This window comes from Betta splendens, chromosome 9, assembly GCF_900634795.4.
Source record: "Betta splendens chromosome 9, fBetSpl5.4, whole genome shotgun sequence".
Lineage (NCBI taxonomy): Eukaryota > Metazoa > Chordata > Actinopteri > Anabantiformes > Osphronemidae > Betta > Betta splendens.
In genome coordinates this window covers 4,480,600-4,507,887 of record NC_040889.2, presented here as the reverse complement: position 1 = coordinate 4,507,887, position 27,288 = coordinate 4,480,600, and the positions used below count along the sequence as shown (strand labels likewise).

Sequence of the window (27,288 nt, the reverse complement as noted above, 5' to 3'; positions counted from 1 at the left end):
AATGCTGAATCATTTAAGTGAAGGTGAAATGCGTTTCTCATGGATATTTAATGCTTTTTTTGGCACGGAAACAAAAATTAGATGAATGGTTACTGTGCAGTTTCTTTCCCCGCAGACAAGTTTTCTGCAGTGAAACAGAGAACTGATTTATATATACATATAAAAAACAGTGTTGCCCGTCAGTTACTCCTACCATATGGCTTTACTGTGGCCCATCCAAATTAATCCCACAGGCTGATCTCAAATGACCCAAATTGAGTTGATTTTTTTCCAATGGCAGCAGTTTTATGCACGCAAAGATCATTTAGGAGAAAGGCTGCATCTGACACAATGCTACAAATATTTTTCCACCAACATTTCAAAAGCTCCTTCTGTCCTAATTTCTACCTTAGAAGTGAAGACATTTCAGCCCCTGAAGCACACTTACTCCAGGTCCTCGATGCTCACACATAAGATAAAACAAGACATCTAGAAATCTAGAAACTACTGCTTATGATTTTATACCTGGATTTGGTTTTTCAAATCTTTGCCATAGTTGCTATAATGTGATATTGGCCTGAAGCTGGAAATATTCCGCTCCCAAAGTCGGGAGGTTGTGAAATGTAGCACGACAAGTGAAGCAACTGAAACAGAGCTGCATGACTACACTGCAAAGACAGTGGAAGCGGTGACCATTAATAGTCTGTTTAGAGTGAAAACTCCAATGCCCGTATTTTGTGCAGTAAAGGAACAAGTGATACATTGTGATTCCTGTATTTTGTACAGTTGGTAAATGCAAATCATAGTTGTTTCAGTGAGAAATACAAGGCAGTTGCTATAGCTGAAAACATTTGAAGGCAGTTTTAACTGAGCTAAATGTTTAGGTCCTTTAAGTCACACTGAGATGATTATAGCATGCATCTGCTATTCAAACGTTGATTTATGGCGTTTGAATAGCAGATGCTGTAGCAGCATCAGGGATATATAACAATCTTATAGAATTTATGTGAATGTTCTTTAAACGCATATTTATATAATTTGCTTATAATAAAAGCTTTCCATTAACTGAATAACTAGGAAAAAGTAACCACGCTGTTGTTGTTTTTTTTCATTATCTCAAATGAGTTATCATCTCATGTTCACCAGAAGATTTGTTCCTGTTCTACTGGTTTCCCCCATGTCCCTTTAGGGGATCCGTAGATACGATATCGATCTAAAAAACAAAACAAACAAAACACTTCAACACTCTGGATCGCGATTTGGTCTTCTTTATACTTCATACATATTTAACGGTCCGACGAGCGTGACAGTAACGTTGCAGATGTCAGCTGCCCCGGCGTCTCTTCCTGCTCTGTAGCAGCGTAATCTGGTGACTGTCACCGCGTGCGCGCGAGGAACGAAAAATACCAGCGGTTCGTCGCGGTAACGATGCAAAGAGTCGCCTCTCTCCTCCGCTCTTACGTCAGCACCGCCCTCCGCAGCTCCACGTCAGGCGGCAGCGGCTCGTTCAGGAAATTTAAAACCTAGATCCGTCTACAACACAGACGCACGCATCTTTCCGCGCCAAGGTCACCTCTTCAGTTCCCTTCAAGGTACAGTAACGTTTCATTCCCGTCTATCGCTGGCGGCCCGGTAAAATGAGCCGCCGTTGCTGGTGATCGGGATGAGGGGGGGATTAAACCGAGCTTTCGCTGTTTCCGGAGCGCTTCGGTGCGTGAGGAGATGAGCGTGTGGCGCTTTGAATGAGAAATAAACCCTGATCTACGTGAAGCTATGTTCCGCCGGGTTGCGTTTATGATGCGTTCATGAGCCGTTGGGGAGAGGCGGGCAGCCTGCCGCTCCAGCTGCACGAGGATGAGCTGCGTAAAATCGATCATATTCATTATTTGAAGCCGTGTTTGAGTTGGAGCGCCTGGTTGAGGCGGTGCAGGCCTTAAGCAGTAAGACTGGCTTCATCCGGTCCCCGTCCTTACATCAGCAGCATCATATGATTAGGCTGCAGTGCTGAGGAATCACCCCCCCGACTCTGCATCACGCTTTTTATCGCCTGTTTTCTTGACGCTTTTGCCAACTTCTAAGGGTTTTCCTAGAACCACATGACAAGGAGTCTTTTATTTTCCTCGGAGTTTTTTCCTCCTCTCCCTGAGCAGGTTTTGACACAAGCTGTGGATGTTCCCTCCTGGTCAGCTGGTAAGTAGTAAACATAGCTAAACACGTCACAATGTGCTGGTTTAGTAGATCACTGTCTCCTTTATGGGTAATCAGGAAGTCACTGTTTAGCTGCTAGATGATTATTTAAAATTAATTGTAAAAATATAGCAAATTAGCCCAGTACATTTCAAAACAAAGCAAAATAACAGGAAATAGTCATAAAGTGATTAAAGTAAGTGAATTAAACAATAGCATCTAAGTCTAAGGTGTGCTAACTTTAGCTTCTGTAAGCTAGCTGTGTCAGGCTAATATAATTTTTTAATAAAGTGTATCATTTTAAACATTAACATTTTTTTGTTATTTCTTATTTTATATAACAAATAAATTTAAATAAATAAATAATTTTATTTGAAATGTTACAATCTTGCTTTAAATGTAGCCTGAGTATTATGTTACTCGCTAAGCTATTGCAGTGCTAATGCATGAATGTATTTTTATGCATAAACCAAAAATGTGATTTAGTGCATTGCAATATAATTTTTCTTTAAATTTTAAGAAAGACTACAGTCAGAGCCTAGCGCACCATCATAATCATCAAGCATGATTATAATAAATTCCTCTAAATACAGAGCACTGCCATCTAGTGGCTGGCTGCTTAAACAACAAGCAAACCGCTGGGAACCAGTGTGTTTTATTAATTTATTCATTATTTAATAAATTATTAACTCAAAAGGAGTAGAATGTATTACACAGCAATAATAATTTCAACAAGTAAAAGTTAAGTGCACATTAATTACATACCACAAACCACAGAATTACAATGTTCTTCCTTATACTTGGAATGTCCTCAAAGATTTATTATCCAGTATAGTGAAGGTGTCATTCAGTGACTAACCAGACACTTTAATTTGACATTTGACAGATGGTTTCATTAAGTCAGAGTGTTTTGTCTCATGTCGTGAGACGTGCTCAGAGGCGTGTTGCCAAGCAGGAGCTTGGATTGGCTGCCCTCATGGAAACTGTCGGACTGTCAGAAAGGTTATTGTGTCAACACAGGTGTGGTTTTATGTAGGGGACCTATAGTTGAATGGAAAGGATACAAATGCTGCACTGTTACATGTTGGGAAAATAATTCAATGTTTTCCATCTAGTTCTAGGGAGAACACTTCAAGTAGTGTCAAGTGAAAGTTAAGTACAAAGGGTTTATGATCTCTGTGTATTATGTGGGAAGACCCCCTGCCTGGTGGTCCTACTGATCTTTAAAGCCGCTTTGAGTTCCTCTGGTATTTTCTTGCTGCACAATACCGAGCGTAAGTGTGTTTACAAGTTCACTGTGGGGAGACTAGTTGATGAAAAGGATAAAACGTGCTCTCCTACACTTGGCGAGTAATGGAGAATTCGCTGTAAAAACAAAACCAGCAGCGTTACTCCGAGGCGGTCATGTGTTGCCATAGCTTTTCAGTCGCCATGAGACTGAGGTGGAGGTGCAGGGCGAGGGTCATGCTGGCAGCTGCTGACTCTAAAGGTCAAGTTTCCTCATGTTGACTCTGACATGGCAGCAGCACATCTGAATAACATTCAGCCAAAACTGTTCAAGGTCACCGGGTGTTCAAAAATGCACATAGATCGTTAACATGACTTATGGCTTCTCACCAACGTGGGCTTTCACATTAGAAGGCCATTATCATAAAATTATAAGTCACTGCTGCTCACCCTATTGTTGGTGGAGTTTTCATGCACATTTTCCATTTGCGTATACGAAATGGAAATGCTAGAAATGTCACCTTCACTTTGTTCCTCCCTCTTCTTCTGCAGTGGTTTAATGTCACCCGCCGCCAGCTTTTTATCTCAGTAAATCAACACCTGAGATTAGCATAAACTGGATGGATGCTCTGTTAATTAGCATTTTCTTTGCCACACTTTGTTGTAGATATCTTAAAACCGTGCTACATTTTGGTTGGGAACTCTTTTGCGACAAATTGACAGTTAAGAAGTCAAAGAAAGCTCTGGGAAATGAGCCGTGCATGTGCTGTCGTGACCGTTATCATGAAATGAATAGTCACGGGTGTTTGGATCCGTGTCATACAATGATGGACTGTGTGGTGGTATTTTCCCTTTAGCTCTTTGGACTTACTAGAAACATGATGCCTGGATCTCAGCTTGGCCTTTGTTGTAAAGCAAACCTGAGCTCCCGTTGCCACAAAGACTTTCTCTTTTAGGCTTCCTGCCAAGGTGCGAAGCGATGTCCTTGTAGGACAGACAGGCATTAGTGCTACGTAACCCAGTATGGTGTGCTTTTTGCCAGTTGGGATTTGTGATTATGGGAGCACTGTTTTGGTTCCTGAGCTCCCGCCTTCTCCTCGCGGCTCACTTGCCTCGTTCTGGTATAAGGCCCTAAGGTGGATGTAGACTCTTAGGCTTTACAGTCAGTCAGTTTAAGAATTCTATAGGTGTAGAGTTTCTAAATATACTGTGTAATGCTGTGCTCCTAGTTTGATGTAAATAAGATCAGACGTCATAAAGTACGTCTAACTTCCAGTGAACTCGATAATCTGGTTCTGTTTAAACTGCAAAAAAAGAATTTCTAGAGAGAAGGTATCCTGCTGTGCGGGCATCGGGGTGATGGTGTCTGGTGCTGTTACAGCCACTGTAACTGATCTGCTTCCTATCTGTGTTTATATAAACTGCTGGCAGGACCTCGGTCAGCCCTGAGTCAGCTGACCAGCGGCCTGTGCATTGTCCGGTGAAGGACACAGCAAAGACCTCACAAGATGGGCTTCAAAAGCAAGAAGGACGTGTTGACATTGTATTGACCGAATGATGACTTTGCTTCTGCTTGATCCCCCAAAGGCCCAAATATGTGAAGTCTCTCTGCTTTTGCCTTGAAGCTGCTTGTCTGTGCCCACCCTGTCCACATGTCATATTTGGATCCATCAATTTAAGCTACTTAGCAGTTCTGTGGCTCCTTCAACCATTGTCGTCATGTTCAATCAATCAGAACCATTATCTACACACAGTCCTGCAGCCCATAATCTGATTAGTGTGGATTAGACCTGCTGTATGGAAAAAAATAAGTAATCTCTGAGTTTGATTTAAGGGGTAATGCAAGGGATCTATACAGGGGATTATATTTTAGTCAGTGTGGAGCTGTTTTGTTAGAATTCAGTCACCCATCCAGCTAAAACAGCTTTTATCACTGATACCAATGTTTTAGAGCTGTAGTAGAGTAATGTAGGCATCAAAATAAAAAACCCAAACAAATCAATCATTCCATGACAACCACGGAAATAGAATCAAGATGCAATGTTCTTACAAGGTTGTGATCCAAGGTTGTTGATAACAGGAACGTAGTCATGGGTCTACACAGTGCCTACTTCCCCCTGTGAGGATGTTCCTAAATTGAGGCCACTTCTTGAACATATATGTTTCCACCCACACACCTGCGGCAAGTAACCGTTAGGCTTAACAGTTTGAAGTATGAACATTGTTTTCACCGTCTTATGTGGCCCATTTCAGAAGCGTACTACAATGTTCTAACGTGACATGAAGCCCAGATTAAAAAACTTGTGGGTTGTTTGTGGCAGGTTGTAGAAATGTGGGAGTTGCGGTGGGTTAAAATGGCCAAGGTGTGGCTTCATTGCCAACCCTCTGTGTGCAGAGAGACGACAGACCACTAAACTGGGTGTTTTGGGTAAAGGTTGTATTGTATCATGCTGTTACTGTATATTGCGTTATATAACAGTGACACACAGACTGAAAGTGACCTTGATGTGTGAATGAATGAATCTGTGCCATACCTGTCTAACTGGTCTGAGCTCTCGAAACTGTTTCACCCAGAGTGACGAAACCACACCTAGCCTTTTTTTGGCAACCTCGGGGAACGCAAACGGAAGGAAACATTTTTCTCACAGAGTGATCACATGTAGAGTTAGTGACGCCAAAGAGTGAGCATATTACAATCACATGGCTGTAAATTATTCCTGGCTGATTAGTCGAGTCGAGGCTAATGAGCTTAGACGGAGCTGAAACACAAACACAAGAGCTGCCCTTTCTTGCTCTGTGTGTGTGTGTGTGTGTGTGTGTGTGTGTGTGTGTGTGTGTGTGTGTGTGTGTGTGTGTGCGCGCATTAGCTCGTATAAAATCAACAAAGTGAAGTGCGGCAGAGGACAATTGCCTCTCGTGGTTATAGACACATAAGTGAGGTGTGTTTGCTTTGTACACAGCAACGCTTCACGTTGAGCTGCCACTCCACCAGCTTTGTTCCCATTAGGGACTGAGTGGCTGCTGGGGGGGGGGCTCAAGGTGAATGCTGGATGGCTTAGGTGTGCGTGCGTGGGTTTGTTTGCACGTGTTTTGTGCCAGGATCCAGGCCTCCGGTATGCATTACTCCGCTGTTGTGTTACTACCATAGCTGTTTAATGTAAATGTGGAGGAACTGTTTGACCTACTTCATAGTTACACAACCATCTTTACTGTTTACTGTCAATATAAGCTGCACATGTCTGTTTGATTTATAGATACTGTGAGTACAGGTCTGTCTCAGCTGTTCAACCTATGAGTCATGTGTTTTGTAAAATATAAACCTTTGGTTCTCTTGTCTTTTTTGGTCTGGTCTTGCAGTAAAGCGCGAGTATTGAGGTGGGCCAGCGATGCCGCCACCGTCCGCGACTTCCCCCGTGCCCCCGCCGGACGGCGGCTGGGGGTGGGCCGTGGTGCTCGGCTCCTTCATTTCCATCGGCTTCTCGTACGCTTTTCCCAAGGCCATCACGGTGTTCTTCAAAGACATCCAGATCATCTTCAAAGCCTCGTACAGTCAGATAGCATGGATCTCCTCCATCATGCTCGCAGTCATGTACGCTGCAGGTGAGTCCCTGGTTGAACGGCCTTACATCTGATTTAACGCTGAATAGAATTCTTTTGCCAAGACCAAAATATTTTATTGCGTGCAATGCTGCATTGCTACAGATGTTTTTTTTGTTGAATAACGAAGGGTCAAATTTTGTTTTCATCAGGACATTTTGCAGCATATTACTCCAGTCACCTGCTGTAGTTCCTGCCTTGTATTTAGTCCAGCAGCCTTCTGCTTGGCAGTGTCGCAGCTGCCATCTGTGCACACTGTAATCCCCCTGTCACCCTATCTACTGCTCTTGACACCATCTGCACTGGTCATCAACAGGCCTGGAAAACTCATTTCTGACCTTATACATGCAAGAATAGTAGAATAACTGAAATGTGTGGCGTGACAGTAATATGTCGCAACTATAATGTACAGTTGCCTAGAAGAACTGGAAACAGTCACAGCCAGGGGACAAGTTGCTTTCCCAAACACTAATGCAAACTCTTTGTTGGTCTCCAGTAAATGTTTGCCTGTCCCCTCAGGCCCACAGCATGTCTCTGTCCACTCTCTGTCTCTGCTGCGGCGCCCAGCCAGTCAAATAGAATCGAGGGTAGAGGTCCAACAAAACAAGTCTCCTCTGTCAATACATTTGTCGATATTAGTTACATTGTGTCAGCATGTATGTAGACTGATAACGACTAAGAACCATTGGGAAAAAATATGCCTGAGGTCATTTGTACATATTTGACTTCACGCAACAATACAGCATATACAAATGTCTTACTGTTTGGCACTTATAAAGGATTTTGTTTCATTTTATCTTGCATAAATCACATTCTGCCTTGAAGTATTTCACAGCTGCCCTTTTGTTTTTTTTTAAAGAAAAGCGACTTTTTGCGAGTGACAAAGTTCAGGTCTGCCACATCACGGGCACGTGAACGACCACCGGCCGCGTCTTTAGCTCCGCAGTGGCCGCGAGCGAACGCAGTCACGCGCCGACCACGTCAATATTTGCACTTATTAGGCAAGCGGCTCCTGTTACTCATTCGTTCATGCAGACCTCTCGCTCATTAGAGAGTCATTAAGGACCCGCTCGCTCGTTCTGCCTCCCGTGCCCGATAAAGCGATCGCGCCTCGAGTGTTTAACGCCTTCTGAATGTGCTGACGCTTTGCTCGACCGTCTGTGTGTTTACATCACTATCATTGCTGTGAGGCTGACATCATAGAGCTGCCCAGCGCTTCTTACTTATAATGGTGATGGGACTGGAATTCTTCCTGCTACAGACCTGCCTTTCTAACCATCAAGTCATAATGTCAATCGTCTATTTTTTTTTCTAAATGTGGTCACAAAAGCGCGTCGACCTGAAAATATCGACCAAATTTATCACATACCTTAGATAAACTGGGTTCAAGCTGGCTCGTCATTCCGTTTACCACATTCATTACGTCATTCAGTTCCCGTTGACTTTATCCCATTGGAAGCGAGGTGTATGTCCAGCATTCTCACATCGTGAACTATAACAGCCTCTTTGCTTCAGGTCTTATTAAAAGGGGGTGGAACGAGAATCACATTTTTATGTGTGTCATTCCCTTCGGGGATCTAGGTGGCTATATTTAGTTTAGGGTTTTGTCCACTGTGTAATGAGGTCCGTGCTGCGTCTGGCCAGGAGATGATAAGCCTTCTTTTTCCCTCGAAGGGAGGTGATGCACAGGCTCAGGGGCTTCCTCGTTCCAGCCGGTTCGGGTCCCTCTGAGCCCCTGATCACTGGCGTGGATGCAAATGAGGGTAACTTCCCTCAAGGTCGAGAAAAAGAACCACGAGGAGCCAATTAAGTTGGATGACTCCTACTTCAAATTGCAGCGTTGCCTGGCTACTCATTGAGCATTGTTTCTTGCATTCCCTTCCTCACTTATCAGTTTAGACCTCCTGCATTCAAAAATCAGTAAAGGGATAAGTGACAGTGTCAACTATGCATAGATGCCAAAATGTTTAGGCAGTCAAAATTAGTTGTTTACGTTATGTAAATAAAACATAAAGAAACCCATCAGATGCTTTTATACTATTTATCACTGATACTGCAAATTTACCTCAATGTGCTTGTATCAACGTCTAAATTTGAATGTTTTTGCTTGTCATTCCGTATTCTTTGACTTATTGTACTGTGTGCAGCGCTGAATTCTAATGAGCACAATTGCCTGTAATTAGTATCTCATTTGTTCATGCTGACATTTTAAAGTTGCACTAATCGCTATTTTTATGACCACTGGATCAAATGGCTGCGTACTTGTCTTGTTAACCTGATTTCCAGGAGAAACGCGCGCCAGAAGGTTTTCTGGTTACATCATTCTGACAAGATGGTTAATTATTACTTTATGCCACTCAACACTGTAGTGCAATGCACTGATCTACTCTCACTACTTCCAGTACATTCTCACTTAGTTCTTTTAAATCGATTTGATCCAGACCGTAGGAGTGACCTGTTTTAAAACTCTGTGGCTGTGGCTGGTGTCACTAATCAGATTAAGTCCTTATGTAGACACTTTCAGTGATTCTGCGTAAACATGTGACCTGTGGGTTATTTTTTGTTTTCTATTCATTTCAGGGCCCATCAGCAGTATTTTAGTCAACACGTATGGCTGCAGGCCCATTGTAATGATGGGGGGTTGCCTCTGTGCCATAGGCATGATTTCAGCTTCCTTCTGCAATGACGTGTTGCAGCTATACATCTGTATTGGAGTTATCGGCGGTAAGTGCATCTAAATCCACTTAAACCTATTTTGGGCGTTAGCCTGTCTTTCTAGGTAGCAGGTTAAAAATAAAATAGTTGTTGGCTTCATTTATTCAATGTTTTGGTTATACTTTTATTATGTAATGCAATATTTTGCTTAATCAGTAGCCGTCAAGAGCAACCTGCATCATTTTGAAAAGCACTATTAGCATTGGTGCAGTTGAAGTCCTGTTGCTAATAAACCTATTTAATCATTCTTTTTAGGTCTTGGACTAGCTTTCAATCTGCAGCCAGCACTGACCATGATTGGCAAATACTTCTATAAGAAGCGTCCAATTGCTAATGGTCTGGCGATGGCGGGCAGTCCCGTGTTCCTCAGCACACTGGCTCCTCTCAATCAGTATCTTTTCAACAATTTTGGCTGGAGAGGCAGCTTTCTTATCCTGGGTGGGCTGCTCTTGAACTGCTGCGTGGCTGGTTCCCTCATGAGGCCTTTGGGACCACCACCCGGCAAGGCCAAGAAGGACGAAGAGACGGCCGCCGTCACTACCGCGACGAAAGAGAAGCTTACCGTTTGGCAAACGGTCAACAAGTACCTGGATTTGAGTCTCTTTAAGCACCGTGGCTTTCTCATCTACCTGTCAGGGAATGTGATTATGTTCCTGGGCTTCTTCGCACCTATTGTCTTCCTTGCAGCGTATGCTAAAGACATGGGAGTTGATGAATACTCGGCTGCCTTCCTCCTCTCCATCCTGGCTTTTGTTGACATGTTTGCCAGGCCATCCATGGGGCTGCTAGCCAACTCGCGATGGGTCCGGCCCAAAATCCAGTACTTCTTCAGCTTTGCTGTGCTGTACAATGGGGTGTGCCACATACTCTGCCCGTTGGTGGAAAGCTACACTGGTCTAGTGTTGTATTCTGTATTCTTTGGCTTTGCTTTCGGCATGGTCAGCTCAGTTCTTTTTGAAACACTAATGGATTTGGTTGGGGCCCAGAGGTTCTCCAGTGCTGTGGGACTCACCACCATTGTGGAGTGCTGCCCAGTCCTCATTGGGCCACCCCTAGCAGGTATGGTTTGTATCTCAGATGCTACGTTTTGAGCATATTCAGCACTTTTAGCTTAACGGAATACTTTGCCTGTGTGATTAAATCAGTAGGTCATAACTCTCAACTTTGTGCTGTCTTGCAGGGAAACTGGTGGATATCACAAAAAACTACAAGTACATGTATTTTTGCTGTGGAGCTGTTGTAATTTTAGCCAGTATTTGGCTCTTCATTGGAAACTTCATTAACTACAGACTATTGGAGCGCGAGCGGAAACATGCCGAGATGTATAAACCGGCTGATACAGAAGATCCAGACCGAGTCCAGGATCAGAAGGAGGCTGATGGGGAAACCCAGGCCTCTACGGAGTTGGCCGAACTGAATCAGAAAGAGGAGGAACCTATGCAACGTGAAACCAACATTTAGAATGTTCTGTTCTGCCAGCAGTTCACCTCAACCTCTGCCACAACCTCTCAACATCCTCAACAACGACCAAACTGAACTGCAAGCCAAGAGGTGCCTCTGGGTGTTCCACCAGGCTCTACAAGGGGGTCCTCTACACTTTTTCTAAAAAAAAAACAACTGCCAAAGCAACTACAGCGGTGAAGAAGGGTCAAATGGAGTCGTATCAGATTGTCAAGAGCATCAGCTATGACATTAATACAAACAGTAACCACAGAAGAACATGTAAAATACTGCATGTGAAGACACTCAGAAAATGGTTGTGAAAACCAGTGTGTATTTAGTGGCCACTCCACCTCATAAACGTATTAGCAAAGATTCCACAGAAAATGGCAGATAATTAGAAATCAGACAATCAACTCTGCTTAAGAAACGTCTTGTTTGCTCGGGTATGTTCATGTTTCCCTACAGTTGTCTGTCCCAGTAAGTTAAATAATTCCAGGCGGTAACAAGAAGTATCATTTTGTTCCGCCTCTGTTTTCCAGTACGGCACGAATGCAGTTCCAGCAGCACCAGCGGCAAACTCAATCCACATGTTTAACAGATTATCTCTTCCCGACTTAACACATGGTTGCAATGAAGGAAGTTTTTGGCGGTTAGGAAAACCTTGCCGTCTTGTTCAGATTGGTGCTCACACTGTAGTCATGGATGTTCTTGTATTCCTAGACGCTGGGGTCTATATGTGCCCTAAAAACAAAGGCAAGAAGCAACACGAAAGTGCTCCTTTGTTCAGATAGAGTGAGCAATGTGGAAAAGGTTAACGAAAACCTTGTGTGCTTCTGCTTTGGAAGGACAGTGTCAGGAACATTGAGGTTAATAATACTTATTGTGTATTTCAGTGCTGCTCACTAGGTTACTTCTCAGTCACTGCACTTGGCTTTGGACATTTTTAGACAGTCTGCACAGATTAGTTGTTGGTGTATGTGAAGACATTATTAGAACGTCTGTCCAGATGTCTTTTATTATCATAAAAAATAAGTAGTTTCAGAAATGAAGAGGCTTTAATGATAAATATATGTTTTCCAATCTGCTTTAAACGTTTGTCCTCACGCAGTCAAAGTTGTGCAAACTGTAAAGCTGTCAATAGTTTGAATCAAATGCTATTGGGTTTGCAAAATTATTTAATCGATGCCAAACAGAAGAGGATCTGCAGACTGGTTTGTTGCTGGGACCTAGAAAGTCTGGCTGGCCTTTCCTGGTTGCTCAGCTCCTCAGGAGTCCGAACATCTCGATGACGTGTCGCAAACCCCAGCGCGCTGAACGTAGTCGTCCCATCTGCTCCCACGTGTCCAACGTCCCTGCTGCGTTTCTATATGGCAACTGGGCACCTTTTTAAAAAGTCCCACGTCTATGAATAAACAGCTTATGTGTTCACACAGCTGGCACGTGCGTATTACGCTGCCCTCGTCGTAAAAAACCCACACCAACGTCCCACTTTAATACAGTCAATGACGATGTAAAATGCTTCCTGTAGGACGTCTTGGGTTCATTTACAGTATGCTGCACTAAAAGATAAACAGCCATATTTCACCCCAACATCTTTACAGAGTTGCTGCATTTCAATAAATTGAATTACGGATGAATGTAATTTCCTCTGTGGGCCTTAATAGGGTATTAATGACCAAAACCGTCTGTATAATGGAGGCTTTTCTACACGTAGAGCCCGTAGATAATGGATTCTCCCTTATTTGAATGCAGATATACAGGGAAATGTACTTCTAGTGGTCACTTAGTCCATTCTGTAATGCATTGCCTTAAATGTAAAGAAAGCAGGGGACCTGTACAGTGAATACTTGATACTGTAGTATTATACGAAGCTTTGTGTTAAATGTGAACTTGCAAGGAATCTGCTGTATTGAAAAGTGAAAGCAATGACATTGTTGTCTGTGTAACTAATTTGCTAACAGCCATGTGAGTATGTAAAGCGTATGTAGGAATACTACTATTACTACTAATTGAATACTAATCCATCTAGTGTATTTGTTACGTGAAGTCAAATGTACTAGATGAACATATCGTATGGATGTCGGTGTTATTCAATGTTCTGACCATTCCACGTCTTTAGTTTGTGTAAATGTCGCCCTGTTTGGGCCTTTGGTGTGTTTTGGTGTTGAAACCTCCAGCTCAGAACGCGCGGCGTCCTGTGACAGACGTGCAAACAAAGCTAAAACCTACACATTTCAGTAACTAATGTGATCTTCTTTTAAAACAGAACAAAAGCAATGCTCTCTCTAGTCCGTTTCCATTTTATTAGACCTTGAAAAGTAGGAATGCACTCGATTCGCCATCTCTCCGTGTCAGTATTAGTTGTAATTTGATCCCTGTCGCTCGCTCACAGCTGTGATTAATGAACCGCATTAATGATTTGGGACTGTTGACACGCCCTTCACTTCATTAGTTGAAAGTGGGACTCCTGTAATGTGTTACTCGCCTGATTATTCTCAGTGAGAGATACCAACTGCTGTACAATCAGTTTTCATCAAATAACACTGCCCCCTGCTGGTCCCAAGCACCTGCAGCCAACAGCACAGCCAAGCTTTTTTTCAGAGCTCACTTGTTTTTCACGTTTTTCAGTACCTCTTACAAAGATTTGATTTGAAGGGTAACACGTGTGCAGCAGCCATTTTATAATTTGATTTATATTTTTATTATGGTGAGTGCATTGTCTATATAAATATACCTTCTTTCTACAAATAAAACCCAATTATGCTGTTTTGGGAAAAATACAGTTATGGAGGAAAGTGAAGATTTATGTTTGGAGCGAATTCAAACCATAATTTACTGAATGAAATTGAGTCCAAGGTCACAAGTCGACCTTGTGACATTCTTCTCACTGTGATTTGTACAGCAAATCCATGAAGGCTCATGTCCAAATGAACTGTGTGTTGTTGTTGCTCTCCATCCTTGTTGTCATTGTAAAAACCAAAATGAAATAAGTTGTAATCAAATGACGCTGATAGAGGTGCCGATTAAATTTGACATGCACCAATAGCCTTATCGGATAATTTTTAGTATAATGTATTCTGTCTTAATTTATTCTTGGTGTGTTTAGAGGCTAATTCATTTGAAGGTTTGAGAGCATATTCAGGAGAGTGAACATATACATATAGTTTGTTTTAACGTCTGCAAGGCCCTAAAGGAAAGCGTCATTACGTTTGTCGTTTAAGTGAAAAATTGTGCCACCATATTTATTAAGTTTTTCTAGATTTGTATCAGAAACGACAGCAGATTGGAGTTTTAAACATTCAAACAGTCCAATAGTGGAGTGGACCGCTCCAGTAACGGTAACCTGTCCCTTCATGTGTTCACCCACTCAACCACCGTCCAGTCGGCAGACTCCAACCTGTCCGGGAGTCCACGTTTCCTGGCATCACGCTTGTGTGGACCGCGTGGAAGGCGACTTGCCGGTCGGTAACGCTAGCTCACTGTGCCTTATTGTGCTACACTGACCATTATGACCAGCTTCATCGTGAACGTGGTGAAACCTCCCTCGAGCCGTGACGTTTGTCTTCTCCTCACATCAGTTCCACGTTTACAAATCATCAGTGTTTTCAGCTATTCCAATCTAAAAGCCACTACTGTCTGTTTTAACCCCCACGTGAACACACATGGACACATAAAATCCAAAAAGGTGTAACTGAAGACTTGGTGAAATATATAATTGTATAATTGTGTCCAGTGTTCGGGCCGTTGCATCCCTCCAGTAGCAGACGAGGAGGGTTTTCTCATCAGTGCAACTGAACTGAATGAGCAGTGTTTCCACTACCTCTGCTGAGGGAAAGCATCACACAGATATAGAAGACTGATTTATCTTTTTGTATTTGTAATACTGTATAAAGCTATATCCTCTCACTGTAGCCAAGACAATAAAGGTATATATCCAAATCAGGCTCTGTCCCTCGACTTTGTTTATATATTTTCATCTATGAGAAGAATCTGGCTTCATCTGTGCTCATGATCTGTTAACTCGTTTTGTGTGTTGTTCATCTAACTGGATACAAATAGGGACGTCACTGCCTGTAAAACAAACACTTGGATGTGTAAATTTCCTGAAACTGTGCTTGAGGCTAATTAGCAACTGAAACAGGATCGGAAGAGCTGTTTGTCTGAGCGGCGTCCAATCATAGCGCAGTTCATATTTGATGAGATGGGGTTCTTATTCTGACAAGTCCGTCAAACCTACGGACGGATGTTGAGTCCCACCAGTTTGTCCGATATCGTTGCTGATGGAGAGCGAAACAACCAAATCCTGAAACTCGGTGATAAAGGTACCTGGATGGGACCAGCAGCGCTTCATCTGACCAAAATGATACGGCCTGCTGGCAGTAACCAACCCCCCCTCCTCTCCTCTCACTCCCATTAGCATGCAGCGCTTTGGCAATGCTGCGCGTGCCGGCGATGGCTGGACGCCCTCAGGCGGCGTTTGAGGCTAGATTTTAATGGGCCGGCGAGGGTCAACAGTGGAGGAGGCAACAATGAGCCTCTCCAGTTCTCTGTGATTAGGCCTTTCAGCGGGAACGAGGACCCCGCGGGGGGAGGGGGGAGGAGGAGGGGAGTTCAGTGGGGTGGGAGGTGAATGCTTGAAGAAGCTGACCTTCAAACTAACATCAAAACACCTCCCCCCCGAATTTCAGGTCGGCTGCCTTTGAGCCAAGGTAATAGCGCACGCTTCACTAACAAGTCTGTAGTAAGAGGTTAAGTACTGAAGGGCCCAATCTACCTGCCATCAATAACAGCGCGGGCTGTGTATTAAAACGAGCATCTGTTGATGCTTCACTGCCTATCTTCCATCCTGCCGTCCCCTTTTATTTTGACACTCCCTTCCTGCTCTTTGTTCTTCCTGTTTCCTCCAGGTGAGGCGGCGGATGCCAACTGGCCGACAGGCTGTTGAATGTAAACCCATTGCCTGCCTCTTCTATAGCCCAATATGGACTGATAACAGAGAAGAGGCAGAGGCAACCCTCTCTTATCACTCTCCACACGGCGAACGGTGAAACGAAACCAATAAACGGCAGGCCCGAGGCGTTCTGACCCCAAACCGGACCTCCAGCCGTTGGGCCTCCAAAAGCTACAAGCTGCTCTGGTGTCTCGACAAGACACGCATTAACCTTTCCTCCGTTATTTTTTCTGCGGAGATCGCCCACTTTGAAGTGCTTCCCATTTAACCTTCATTTAACTTTTGTGTCGCGCTCTCCCAGGCGCCCCGTTCTGACAGCGGAAGCCTTTAGAAGTCAGAAAGCGCCCGCGGCTATAGATGGCATATCAGCACATCTGTCTGCTCGGGCGCCAGGTTGTGAGGAGAGAAGAGCTGGCTGCTCGCTTTTTTTCGGTGAGCGGTTGTGAATAGATCTCGTCGTAGCTCGGTGTCAGAGAGATGCTTTTCAAAATTCTGGATATAATGGCATCGCTCTCATCTTTACTGGAAATGATCCAAGCGTCAGTATAAAACCGAGCGAGCCAGTCTTTGAACATGATGAGTCTTACCATGGCCCAGTATTCACATCTGTGACTGTCTTATATTTTATATATACAAATGCATTCATGTTTAGCTTTTTTATTTCTAAATAAAAGTCTGAACAAAAAGCCAAAACGATTTTATTATAGAACTTATTCAAATGACAAATATAAAGAACTGTAGTTTTAATCATTGGGAATATTGATTTATATTGTGCCAGTTTAAAACACTAAGCAAATAGAATATTTTATCATATTGTGTTTGTTTGGAAGATGGTTCACTGACAGGTGTTCACACCTCTCAGTATCCTGCCATTACATTGGATCCCTCTGACTCACTGCAGGTGACAAACCTTGTCTTTGCACAACGTGACCGGAGGAGAATCAGCTGGGATTCGCCCGCCGGTTGCAGATTTTCCACCTAATTGCAGCCGAGTTATTAGCCAAACGGGTCTTCAGGCTCAGAGCTTTGGAATTTGGGGGTGGGGGTTGTGCAACCGTGGCTGCTGGGTGCAGCATCGTGGAGGGGGGATGCAACAGGAGCGGAAGGGAAATCGTTTTTGAGCATCTGAGGCTGTGACGGGGAGTTTCTCGGGCTTCGGCGGAGATAAAGTCAGACAGTGAAGATCTGCTTTGCGGCTTTGATCTGGCCTGACTCCCCCTGCTTAACTTCTGATGAGCACTTAGAGCGGCACCAGGAATGCCAAGCCCCGCTCATTTGGCCTCAGATGCTCTCGGTGCTGAGCCCGGGTGGAAAGATGCAGCACGCCGGCCGGTGGAAGATCCACATCTGGATAAACTCATCCTGTGCAAAAGGCAGCTGCTGCTCAGCGTGTCTGACTGTGGACTGTTTGGAGGCAGAGCTGCAGTCTGCACACAGGGGGCAGCCTCCGCTTGGTTTTCCCTGCCGTCCACCGGCAGCTTATTTATAGAGGCTTCAAAGGAGGAGGCAGCGAGTTGTACTAAGGTGTAGGAAGGACAGCTTGGCGACTGATCACCAGCATTTAGGAGATGGAGACAACTGAGCAAAGCTAAACACTGGAAGCGGCTGAAAGCATGACTGTGAAGTAAGCTTTTATACAAACAAACTGCTTCAGATCAATATTCTTGTGCAAATTATCGATTGCAATCTTCGTCAAGTTGAGCTGCTTTTTAATAAAAGGAAGGAGTCTCGATGAAATTCCCGCATTCACTTGGTGACAAGAGCCAGGATCAAAAGTCTGGCAGACGTCTCTCAGAAAAGATTTCTTCCCTTTCTGTAGGTTTGTCCTCAGCGTGTGTTCATTTTGCTTCACTTTTCTGAAATTCTGAAGGTTCTTAACTAATAAGCAGACTTTCCATCAGGCTGATGAGTTGTTTTTTTTGTGCTATGAGTAATTCAAATTATTAATGTGTTTGAGCTCTGCTAATTACAGAAGGAACATTTCTTGTTTATGTAATAAAATGTTTGCTTCATCACAAAAATAGCTGTTTCATAGGTTTTATAAGTTTGCTTTCATTTCAGCCCCTTTTCTGTTGTGAAGAAAAAAAAACCTTTAGATGTACTGTAAATGTTAAAATACTGCAGGACTGACTGATATATGGCTGGGATTTCTCTGTCATTAGCTAAACTAGATTAGAAGTACAGTTCTGTTTACTAGAAGCCTCCCAGCTGGGCTTATAATATTGATTTTTAACTGGTCTGCATTTGCAAGAAACACATTTTCGAGCCGAAAAGATGAGGAAACTCGCTGACAGCCAAATAAAGCAATAATATTGAAAGAGACAGTAAAGTGGGACAGACACACACCGAGACAGTCGAGAGCAAACAGCATCACAAACACACACACACACACACACACACACACACACACACACACACACACACACACACACACACACACGCACACACACACGCTCACACACACACACACACACACTCACACACGTCATTAGGCATAAAGCTGCAGTAAAGTATCTGCTGACAACAAAGCATCACTAAACAAAGGATTATCCGCAGATTTCTCATCCCACAAAGAGTCACAGGAGCATTTTCTGCTCTTTGCTTTTTTTTGTTTGTCTTCTATTTAGTCTGTTTTTATCAATATTAGTGTCAGCAAACTAATTATAGGTTTTCGTTGCAATTTCAGAAAGTAAGAGGCTGCAGCAGCTGAAACTCAACAATAATAACAACACAGTGTCCATGAAATTAATTTTAGCCCATTTCGCGAAATACGCACGCGACGGGGGACACGTCACAGACGAGCTGACGCGCTGTCGCCGCGAGTCACACGCACGCGGGCAGGTAAAAATAATCGACGAAACAAAACAGCAGCAATGGATGATACGGACTTTAGTCCGCGTTTGGCGGCGGCTGATGTCATTAATCATGTCCTTCAACTCGACGCTGCGGAGATTATTTGCTCAGCTGCCAAAGTCGGCAAAAAAAAGTAGGGCACCCGGTTTGGTGTTTAATTACAAACAAAACTGCTGACGCTATTTGTGCTCGTCTCCATCTCACCGGTGTCTGAAGGTAAAAACAACACACACACACACACACACACACACACACACACACACACACACACACACACACACACACACACACACATGAAGATCAGACCAGACCTCCACTCACAATTTGTCCACAGCATGTAATTATCAAAGGCAGGAACTATGTGGACAGACATTAAAGACACATATCCTGCTGTAATATAAGCACAGCCCTTCAAGCTGTAGGAATCGCACAACAGGAAGCTGAAAATCCGCGGTCGGAGTTCACTCCAGGCTCAGGTGCCAGCGCGTCCCGCTTCGTATCGCTTCCTTCCACCTTCTCACCTCGCTAGAATCCATCCGGCTTTACTTGACGTCACCTCGCATCATCACCCGGCGACTTCCGACCGCACGACGAGCCGATGGAGGAGGCCTTGGTGACTGATGGGTGAAGTTTGGGAGACAAGGAGACGACTGTGCAAGGTTACCCAGAATTCATAGGGCAGAAGCTGCGACTTTCATGCCATGACGCAGGGTCAAAGGTCACGTGTGTGGCTTCTCTTCTGCTGTAAACCTTATTTTGACTTTATTTTAGCACACATTTATTTAAGTCTTTTATTTTGCATTTGTTTATTGATGTATATTCCTGAACGCTGAGCCCCTGATAAGCCTGAGGACGCTACTGTCCAGTGTCTTGGAATGGCGAGGCGGGGGGCACCGCCGCTACCCTTCCTGTCTCTGGGAGAATTGGTTGTGCGATTTCAGCATATCTCCTTCGCTAATCGTCTCCCGCTAATTGGCAGAAGTGGAAGCCGTTTCGGCGTAAATGAACAGCTCTCCGCTCATTATGTGAAGAACAACCGAGCATAAAAAATGAATCGCTTCCTCCCCCAAATGTGCCCCCCCCCCTAAATTGCCTCCCAGATAAAACATTTTCACTGCCTTCTGGCTCCTGTAACGGCACCGGCGTCTCACGGAGCTGCCTCGTGGGGGTCGGACGACTCCCATGACAACAACCCACCCCCCCCTTCAAGTTTGACGACCGGCTCTGCTTTTTATTGATCACCTCATCTGGGCGTAGAGTTCAGGGCAGGTGGGAAAACTCACAACTGTGATCACGATTTCAGAGCAAACACAAAAACGGTGAGCATTTCAGGGCATGACGCTCTAATAATATTCTGTGTTTTTACTTGCTATTATAATTGCCTTTTTTATCCAGGGAGCTGCAGAGTTTGGGACGCAGAGCGAACCGAATCCCTGCGAGTCACTGTGCTATTTGATCTGCCCTTCCTCTTGATGCAGCCTGGCCCACCTGCTCTGACTCCACACATCAAAGTTCACGCGCGAAGACGCTGCTGCCGTACGTAGGCCTAGCAAACACGGCGCGGCCGCGCCACAGCGGGGGGCCTCGTTAGCGGCGGAACCTGAAGCAAACTCAAAGGGACGCGAAGGTGAGGGCCCCGAAAAGAAGGCCTTTAATAGATGCCGTTTGAGCGGCCTCGCTCTCCTCCCCCCGGACGAGGACGCTTTGGTCGCGGCAACACCCCGACGTGTCCGTGGGCCAGGATGACATGACACAAACAGGTTCCCTGAAGCGAGGTCTCCGCTCTGAGCGCGTTCCGCTCACACCGCTGTACATTTAATACGTTTTAGCTGCCAGCTCCCGTTCGCTCAGATCAGAGCCGGTGCCGCGTGTCTCGCCTCATCAACAAACACCGTAGTAGAGCAGCCGCGCTCGTACCTCGTCAATAATTCAGCGTTAACGTTAGTGGGCCTGCTTTGTTTCCAACACACGACTGTTGCTGTGCAGCCGTGGAATGGAGCATCTCTCAGACGCCGGGAACCTCCTGGGTTCTCCGACAGGAACCCTGAACCAAACCGAGACACTCTGCACTGTGAGGTGGCCTGGTCTGAATCCCACACTGGATCTGTGGAGAGAGGCTGGAGCCTGATGAGGAGCAGGACAGCAGCAGGGAAAAGATGCAAAGTCTCATCCCCGCCACATGATGAAGTGCAGGGCTCATCATGAGCGAACGTGGCACACAGTCTCACGCAGCTGCTGTACATCATTTAATAACATCCCTCCCCCACCCCCCCCGGTGGAACTTCATCTCGCGCCGCGCTTTGTTTGCTCCGGTCCACATTCTTCATGCCGTATTAGCTGCCTCGCTGCCATTTGTGCTCGCTGATTGCCAAAGCAGACATCCATCAACGCGGCACCCAGCGCCCGCGATGCAGGACCAGCCTCTCTTAATTAAGGGATTCAAGTGAAACCCTGAAAATTGATTTTGGTGAACGGCCTGGCCAGCGATCACACAAACAAGGTGACATAATCAAGTAGTTAGAATTAGTCGAGTTTCATATGCGGAGGTGTGTGGCAGGCAGTAACGCCCTTGACATGCTCAAGGCAATTGTAGCAGGGCACTCGGGGCAACTCGTGGCTCGACTGGGGATGGCAGTGACTCACCAGATGCATTTATTGGCTGGGTGTGGTTTAACCTCTCAGGAGCAGGACAACGGAACATTTAGTAATGTTTCAAGAACCAATACAAATTTCTCCGAACCATTTGTTTATTATACCATCCATCATAACATCCTCCACGTCCTGATACCAAAGACCAAAGCAGGGCTGATCCACCGCCTACAGTCGGAGGTGTGCTGTTGGATTATTACTCAGTCGTCTGCTGATGCTTGATGGACACTGGCAAGGTCACAGACTCCCGCTGGTAACTAAATCTTGTCCGCTCTTCAGGGCGTAGAACGTCTCTTCCATTAACGGTGCTGCGTTTCGTAATCCGATCGAGTCCCAACTTAACATGTCAGAACAGATTGGCCTGTCACTCACTCGGCGATGCTCCGTACAGCACAGGTAGCCGGCCGAGAGAAACGCGAGAAGCTGGCGACGAGCGCTACCACTTTCTTTTCTTTCGTCCAGTTTGCGGTCTGTTGTCTGTTGGGCTGTGAAATGTAATGTTCTAGTCCTTGAAACATATTAAGCCAGTGGTTTGTTTTCCTTAAACATTGAATGAATATTCTTTAATTATGTTGTTGGTCAAATAAAAAGGTTCATGTTGCTAAGGTCAAAGGTCATTAAACAATCAAAATGCACATTTGACCCTATTATGACATCTAGTGGGACCAGTTTCGCCACTTTACAATGTGTGCAACTCAAATATTATTAAAAGTACACTAAATACTGAAGCAAAGACAGATAATGACTCAATGAGACATGTGGGACCTCACTAAATATCACACAGCTTCTCTGTTCATCACTTACTGTCTCTTTAAGGGCACTTGCATCTCTTTGTGACTTAAAGTGGTTTTGCATGTCTTTGTACTTGTTTTTTGCGAGCATTTCGTGGCTGCTTCATCGTGCTCTTTGCATCTTTTTTGGACTCGTTTTGGTGTCTCATGCATCTCCAACTTCAGGAATCTGGTCTCAGAGACAAAGGGCCCAGACGGTGAAAGGAAAAAACAAGCGGAGTAAAATATCGTTCTCTTTTACATGGCAGACAACGTGACTCGTTAAACACAGGTCGGACCAATTAGTCTAATAATTACTGCAGCGCAGTAATTGTAGGAGTAGAGCACAGTCAAAAACCTGCTGTGGAAATGGCATCATTTAGAGGCAACCACAAAGGTTCAGCAATAGAAAATGTGGTCATGACAGAATAAATGGGCACATTTAACAAAACGATAAAAAAGAATTGTAAGAAAAGTAAAATCTAGTTGATGTTAGTTTGTGATTTTTAAAAAATTCGAACCAGGATTAGACTTACAGAAACAAATGAAAAGCGAGCATGGAGAGCAACATGCGCTTCACCTTCTTGATCATGGCGGCACAGTTCACCCGGGCTTTTATTTGCTTTCACGGCACAAATAAGAAGCTCCAGGATACAGCCTGGATTCCTTGTTATTGGACAGAGAGCAGGAAAAACTGATTCGTTGATATGAAAATGCCAGTGATTATTACTTTCAGATAAAGGCAGCGCACTTTCGCTTTGATATTACTTGTAATATTACCGGGGGATGGAATCTGCTTCCTGCGGCGCGGCTGAAGAAAAGGCGAAGCGTTGCCAAGTAATGTGCCTTCCCCCGCTATCTGCTGTCCACTTCTGACGATAGCCTCTGTCGTAGTGGATGGCTGGGGGGTTAGATCTTCATTATCTTTGTGCCACATTAAAGCTCAGACGCCCAGAGTCTTTCCAGTGCCCCCAGGGTGACCTGGGGGCACTGGTGTAGTTCTGCTGGCTGCGAATGAATGAATGCACGAAACATGAGTGAATTCATAACCACTCAGACATGAAACGCCGCTTGTGAATACACACATTCAAATAACACACATGCACAAGTTGTTACCCGTCCTAGTTGTCCTTTGTCTGCTTTTTTCACACACTGTACTCTTGCCCTCTCACACACACACACACACACACACACACACACACACACACACACACACACACACACACACACACACACACACACACACACCCTAAAAGCACTGCGCCACACTCTGACAAGACACATGATGAACGTATCCGCAGTGATTTATGATAACGCACTTCGGAGCGGCGCTATTGCAGAGGAGGAAATTGAACAAACAGGCCGTGTTATCTGTCACCAGATGACCCAGTTCAAGTTCAAGAAGCTGCCTGTCAAGTACAATTGACTGCACAACTGATATATTAGACCTTAATGGCAGCAGAAAAAAGAGGCGCTTAACGATTGCCTTTGCTGGGCATGTGAAGGTCCCATGGAGGGGTGGATTGCAAAAAAGGAAACAAATGGTTTCCTGAAGCAGGATCTTCCTTCAAAAAAAAAAAAAAAAAAAAAATAAATAACCCATCTGATACAGTAGGAAGGGAGTGGTTTGATAGCAAGTTAGGCTTCAGTGGATTAAAGGGCATCTCGAGATAAGATGAATGGATGAGTGAGGGTAAAATATTAGCTGTCTTAAATTATATTATTTGATAAGGAGCATCATGCTCATAATAAGATCTGCAAATTCCATGTATAAAACACTTTGATTGACTTAATGTCTACTAACTAACTTTCTAGCTTTCTACCTTTCTGTCTAAATGCTTTATTTATATAATTGCATGGTCTATTGCAGTTAGTAATATTACTGTCAGTTTCTGTATTTACGTGAGTTTAATGTCATTATCTATTTCTTGCTGCGCGTAAATAGGGGTAGTTGTAGTTGCAGCATAAATCCAACAGAGGGAGCTCTACATCGTCGGGGTGCGTTGGGGCGCGCGGCTTCCGTTCCCTCATTAAGCTGAGGAAGACTGCCCCTGCACCAGTCTAGTATTTTTAGGCCTTCAGTAATTTCTGTTTATTTGTCATAAAGGAATTAAGCGAATAGCGTAGCGCTAGTTTAGCATTCTATGCTAACCACACGGATCAGATATTAAACCCTGGTCTCGCTATGGTTCTGCGGGGCTGCCCGGTACCTCCAGTCGGGCTGCTGTGTAATCATGTGGTCCTGATGAGGCTACTGGTGAGTGGTGCATTCTGTTCTTGTTTCTGTATAAACCCGCAGATGTGTTTATTTATATAGAGGTTTTGGTAATAACCTGCTTTTAACAGAGCTGTGTTTACTCAGCCTTCAGTCTGGGGGGGAACCGCAGGCTTTGTGCATTTTAGCAACTTGTGCTGTGTTGGGTTGAAATTTCAGGGAATAGTTATATAAGGTCTGAGTCAAATCACAGCTCTATTGTGTTTTGTATGTTTCTGAGTTCCCAGTCTCTAATCACTGCTGAGTTGACACAGCAGGGACTTGTTTCGGTTTATGGAAGGAGATTCTGAAGATTCTCAATATAATCGATCCAGGAAGAGCAATTATTTAGTTATTCAACACACTGGTCACGGACAATTCCTCATGTACCAAAAATAAGAGGCCATCTGATAAAGTTGCACCAAGGAAATCAACACAATTCATCAGCGTTATAAAGGAGCCGTTGAAGCATATGTCGCAGCATATGGTCCAGAGGGGAGCTCCGGTTTGACTTGCCATTAGTTTATTTCATGGTGAAAACTTGAACTATTCCAGCACACGGGGCTTTTTGAAAGCGCATTAACCTTTGTCACAATGAAAAGGAACCAAAAGCAGCTGTGAGCATGACATGGAAACAGTGGAGGTGCATTCAGATTCAGTGTTACGGCACTCTGGCAGGCTTCGTGTGCACCGTGTGTAGTGGGGCAGTGTACAGTACACTAGCTTACATTAGCAGGGAGGTCAACATTATAATCAGTGGGCATGGAAGGCACTCCCAGTCCCCAGTTTAGAGTCTGATCAGAGGAAGAGCAGAAAAAGACATAGTGAAGAGTAATCTGGAACTGTTTGGATGAGTTATCTCACACTGTTAAATAATGTGTACATAATTAGTGCAATGGCATCTCTTTGTTAGTATGTTAGTAAGCATGTCGCAAGAAACATGTCTGAGGGCTTCTATATTTTCAGTACATCTTTAAATCATGCTATGAAAGATCTACTCATGTGTCATGGCTTTGTCATGGCTAAATATATATAACATTTTAATGTAGTTACATAAGCACGGGTCAAAAAAGTCCTGTACTCACTCTTTCCAGCCTATTGATGCACTCAGTGAACTTCTCTGTGGTCAGGATCTGGTTCTAAAGCTGCTAAATGCTCACCAGATAATTACTTGTTTGCTAATGAGCAGCCTTTTGTTAGAAACAGGCGCCGGCTCAAGGTTAATGAAAACAGTCACAATAATAAAGGTGGTTGGAGGTAGAAAAACAGTAATATGCGCTCTGAATAAATGCAGAGTCCAGTCATAAAGCTGATTTGATCCATTGTTAAACATATTGATGCCTTGAAATCCACTGTATATTAATACCATTCAACTTAACAAAATATCTGACTCTTCTGGGATGAATTATATTCCATAGGTACAGAAACTGCTTTGTTACATGAATTAATTTATTAATAAATTGCTGAGCCAAGGTCTAGCAAGTTTAAACCTGAAGTTTTTATTTTCTCACTAATCTCATTTATTATCAAGTGAGAAACACTTTGGACTTGGCAGTGTCTCGATTTTGTGTCTGTAGCTAAACTACTCTACTCATAAATATTGTATTGTACATAGGGCAGCATTTTTCAATTAGATTAAGAAGTCTTTATCTTTAACTCTTCAATGCCAATGTTTTTTTCAGATTCTTTTCAGCTTGTTAACACCTAATTTGTGTAATTGTATTTCTGTGTCACTCCATTATATCAAGTAATTAAGATAAAGCCCTATAATTATTAACTTAATAACTGCACTGGTGTAAGCAATAAAACGCGTCGAGCTGTGTGTGTGAGTAATAATCAATCCGGGAGGATGTGTGAAGGAGTCAACAAGAACACATTTCTACTTTAAGGCTTTTTTTCCTCAAATGAGACGCTTAAAATGAGCTCCGTCCTCTCATATTTTGTCTGCTGCTCACTTATCTGTGAGTACTTAAGAAAATAAATACACAAGACTGATGCTGGTGTCTGTCAGGGATGTTTCGAACACATGCTATAGGCAAATGATATCTCCCTTACATTGTTTTACAGTAACGCCGCTATTATTGCAGTCATTAGTCTAAATTATTGACTCATAACACAGCGTTCTGTGCCGCCACAGTCTGGTTTCGGCTTTAATTTATATGTAAATGCATTTGTACCCTGTGCGTTATTTGTCAGCACATCCTTTGTTGGAATGAGGTGTGGGATGTTTGGTTTGGAAGAATGCTGATTACAACTCAGACAGTTGAACTCCAGAGAATAAGGCCATTTTTTTAAAGGTTTTCAGTGGAGTGGAAGCTAACATCTCAATCCCAGCAGTGGCTTGTAAAAAATAGGTTTATATCTATTTAAATGTAAATATGTAAACTTTGTTTGTAAGCAAAAGATGAATATAAGCAAGAAATGCATCAGTGTTCTTAAATATTGTATAATCACTTGTTGCATATATGAAGACTTACTAAATTATAAAAATGTCCTCCAGCTGTAAGAGTGTGAAATAATTATTTACAGCTGCTTGTATACTAAATCATATAGGTAATTAAGCCATGTGGTATATCATAATTCAATCTCTGCAGCTCACTCTATAAGCAATAAAGGACTTCTTTAGAGAAAGCGAGTCCTTAGAATTAAAGGGTGTGAGTTGT

The 27,288-nt window shown here is 43.8% G+C and overlaps 1 protein-coding gene across 2 annotated transcripts; it reads left to right on the top strand.

The window, feature by feature from the left end:
• The first annotated feature begins 1,206 nt into the window (after positions 1-1,206).
• On the top strand, positions 1,207-15,090 carry LOC114862380 (monocarboxylate transporter 2-like). 2 transcript variants are annotated; one of them, XM_029162616.3, is made up of 5 exons: positions 1,207-1,571; positions 6,751-6,993; positions 9,571-9,714; positions 9,961-10,764; positions 10,886-15,090. In XM_029162616.3, the coding sequence occupies exons 2-5, from the start codon at positions 6,780-6,782 to the stop codon at positions 11,164-11,166; spliced, it is 1,443 nt and encodes a 480-aa protein (XP_029018449.1). In that variant the 5' UTR covers positions 1,207-1,571; positions 6,751-6,779; the 3' UTR covers positions 11,167-15,090. The 2 variants fall into 2 exon arrangements, with proteins under 2 accessions (XP_029018449.1, XP_029018450.1); XM_029162617.3 differs by lacking the exon at positions 1,207-1,571 and adding an exon at positions 1,600-2,169.
• Positions 15,091-27,288: the final 12,198 nt, after the last annotated feature.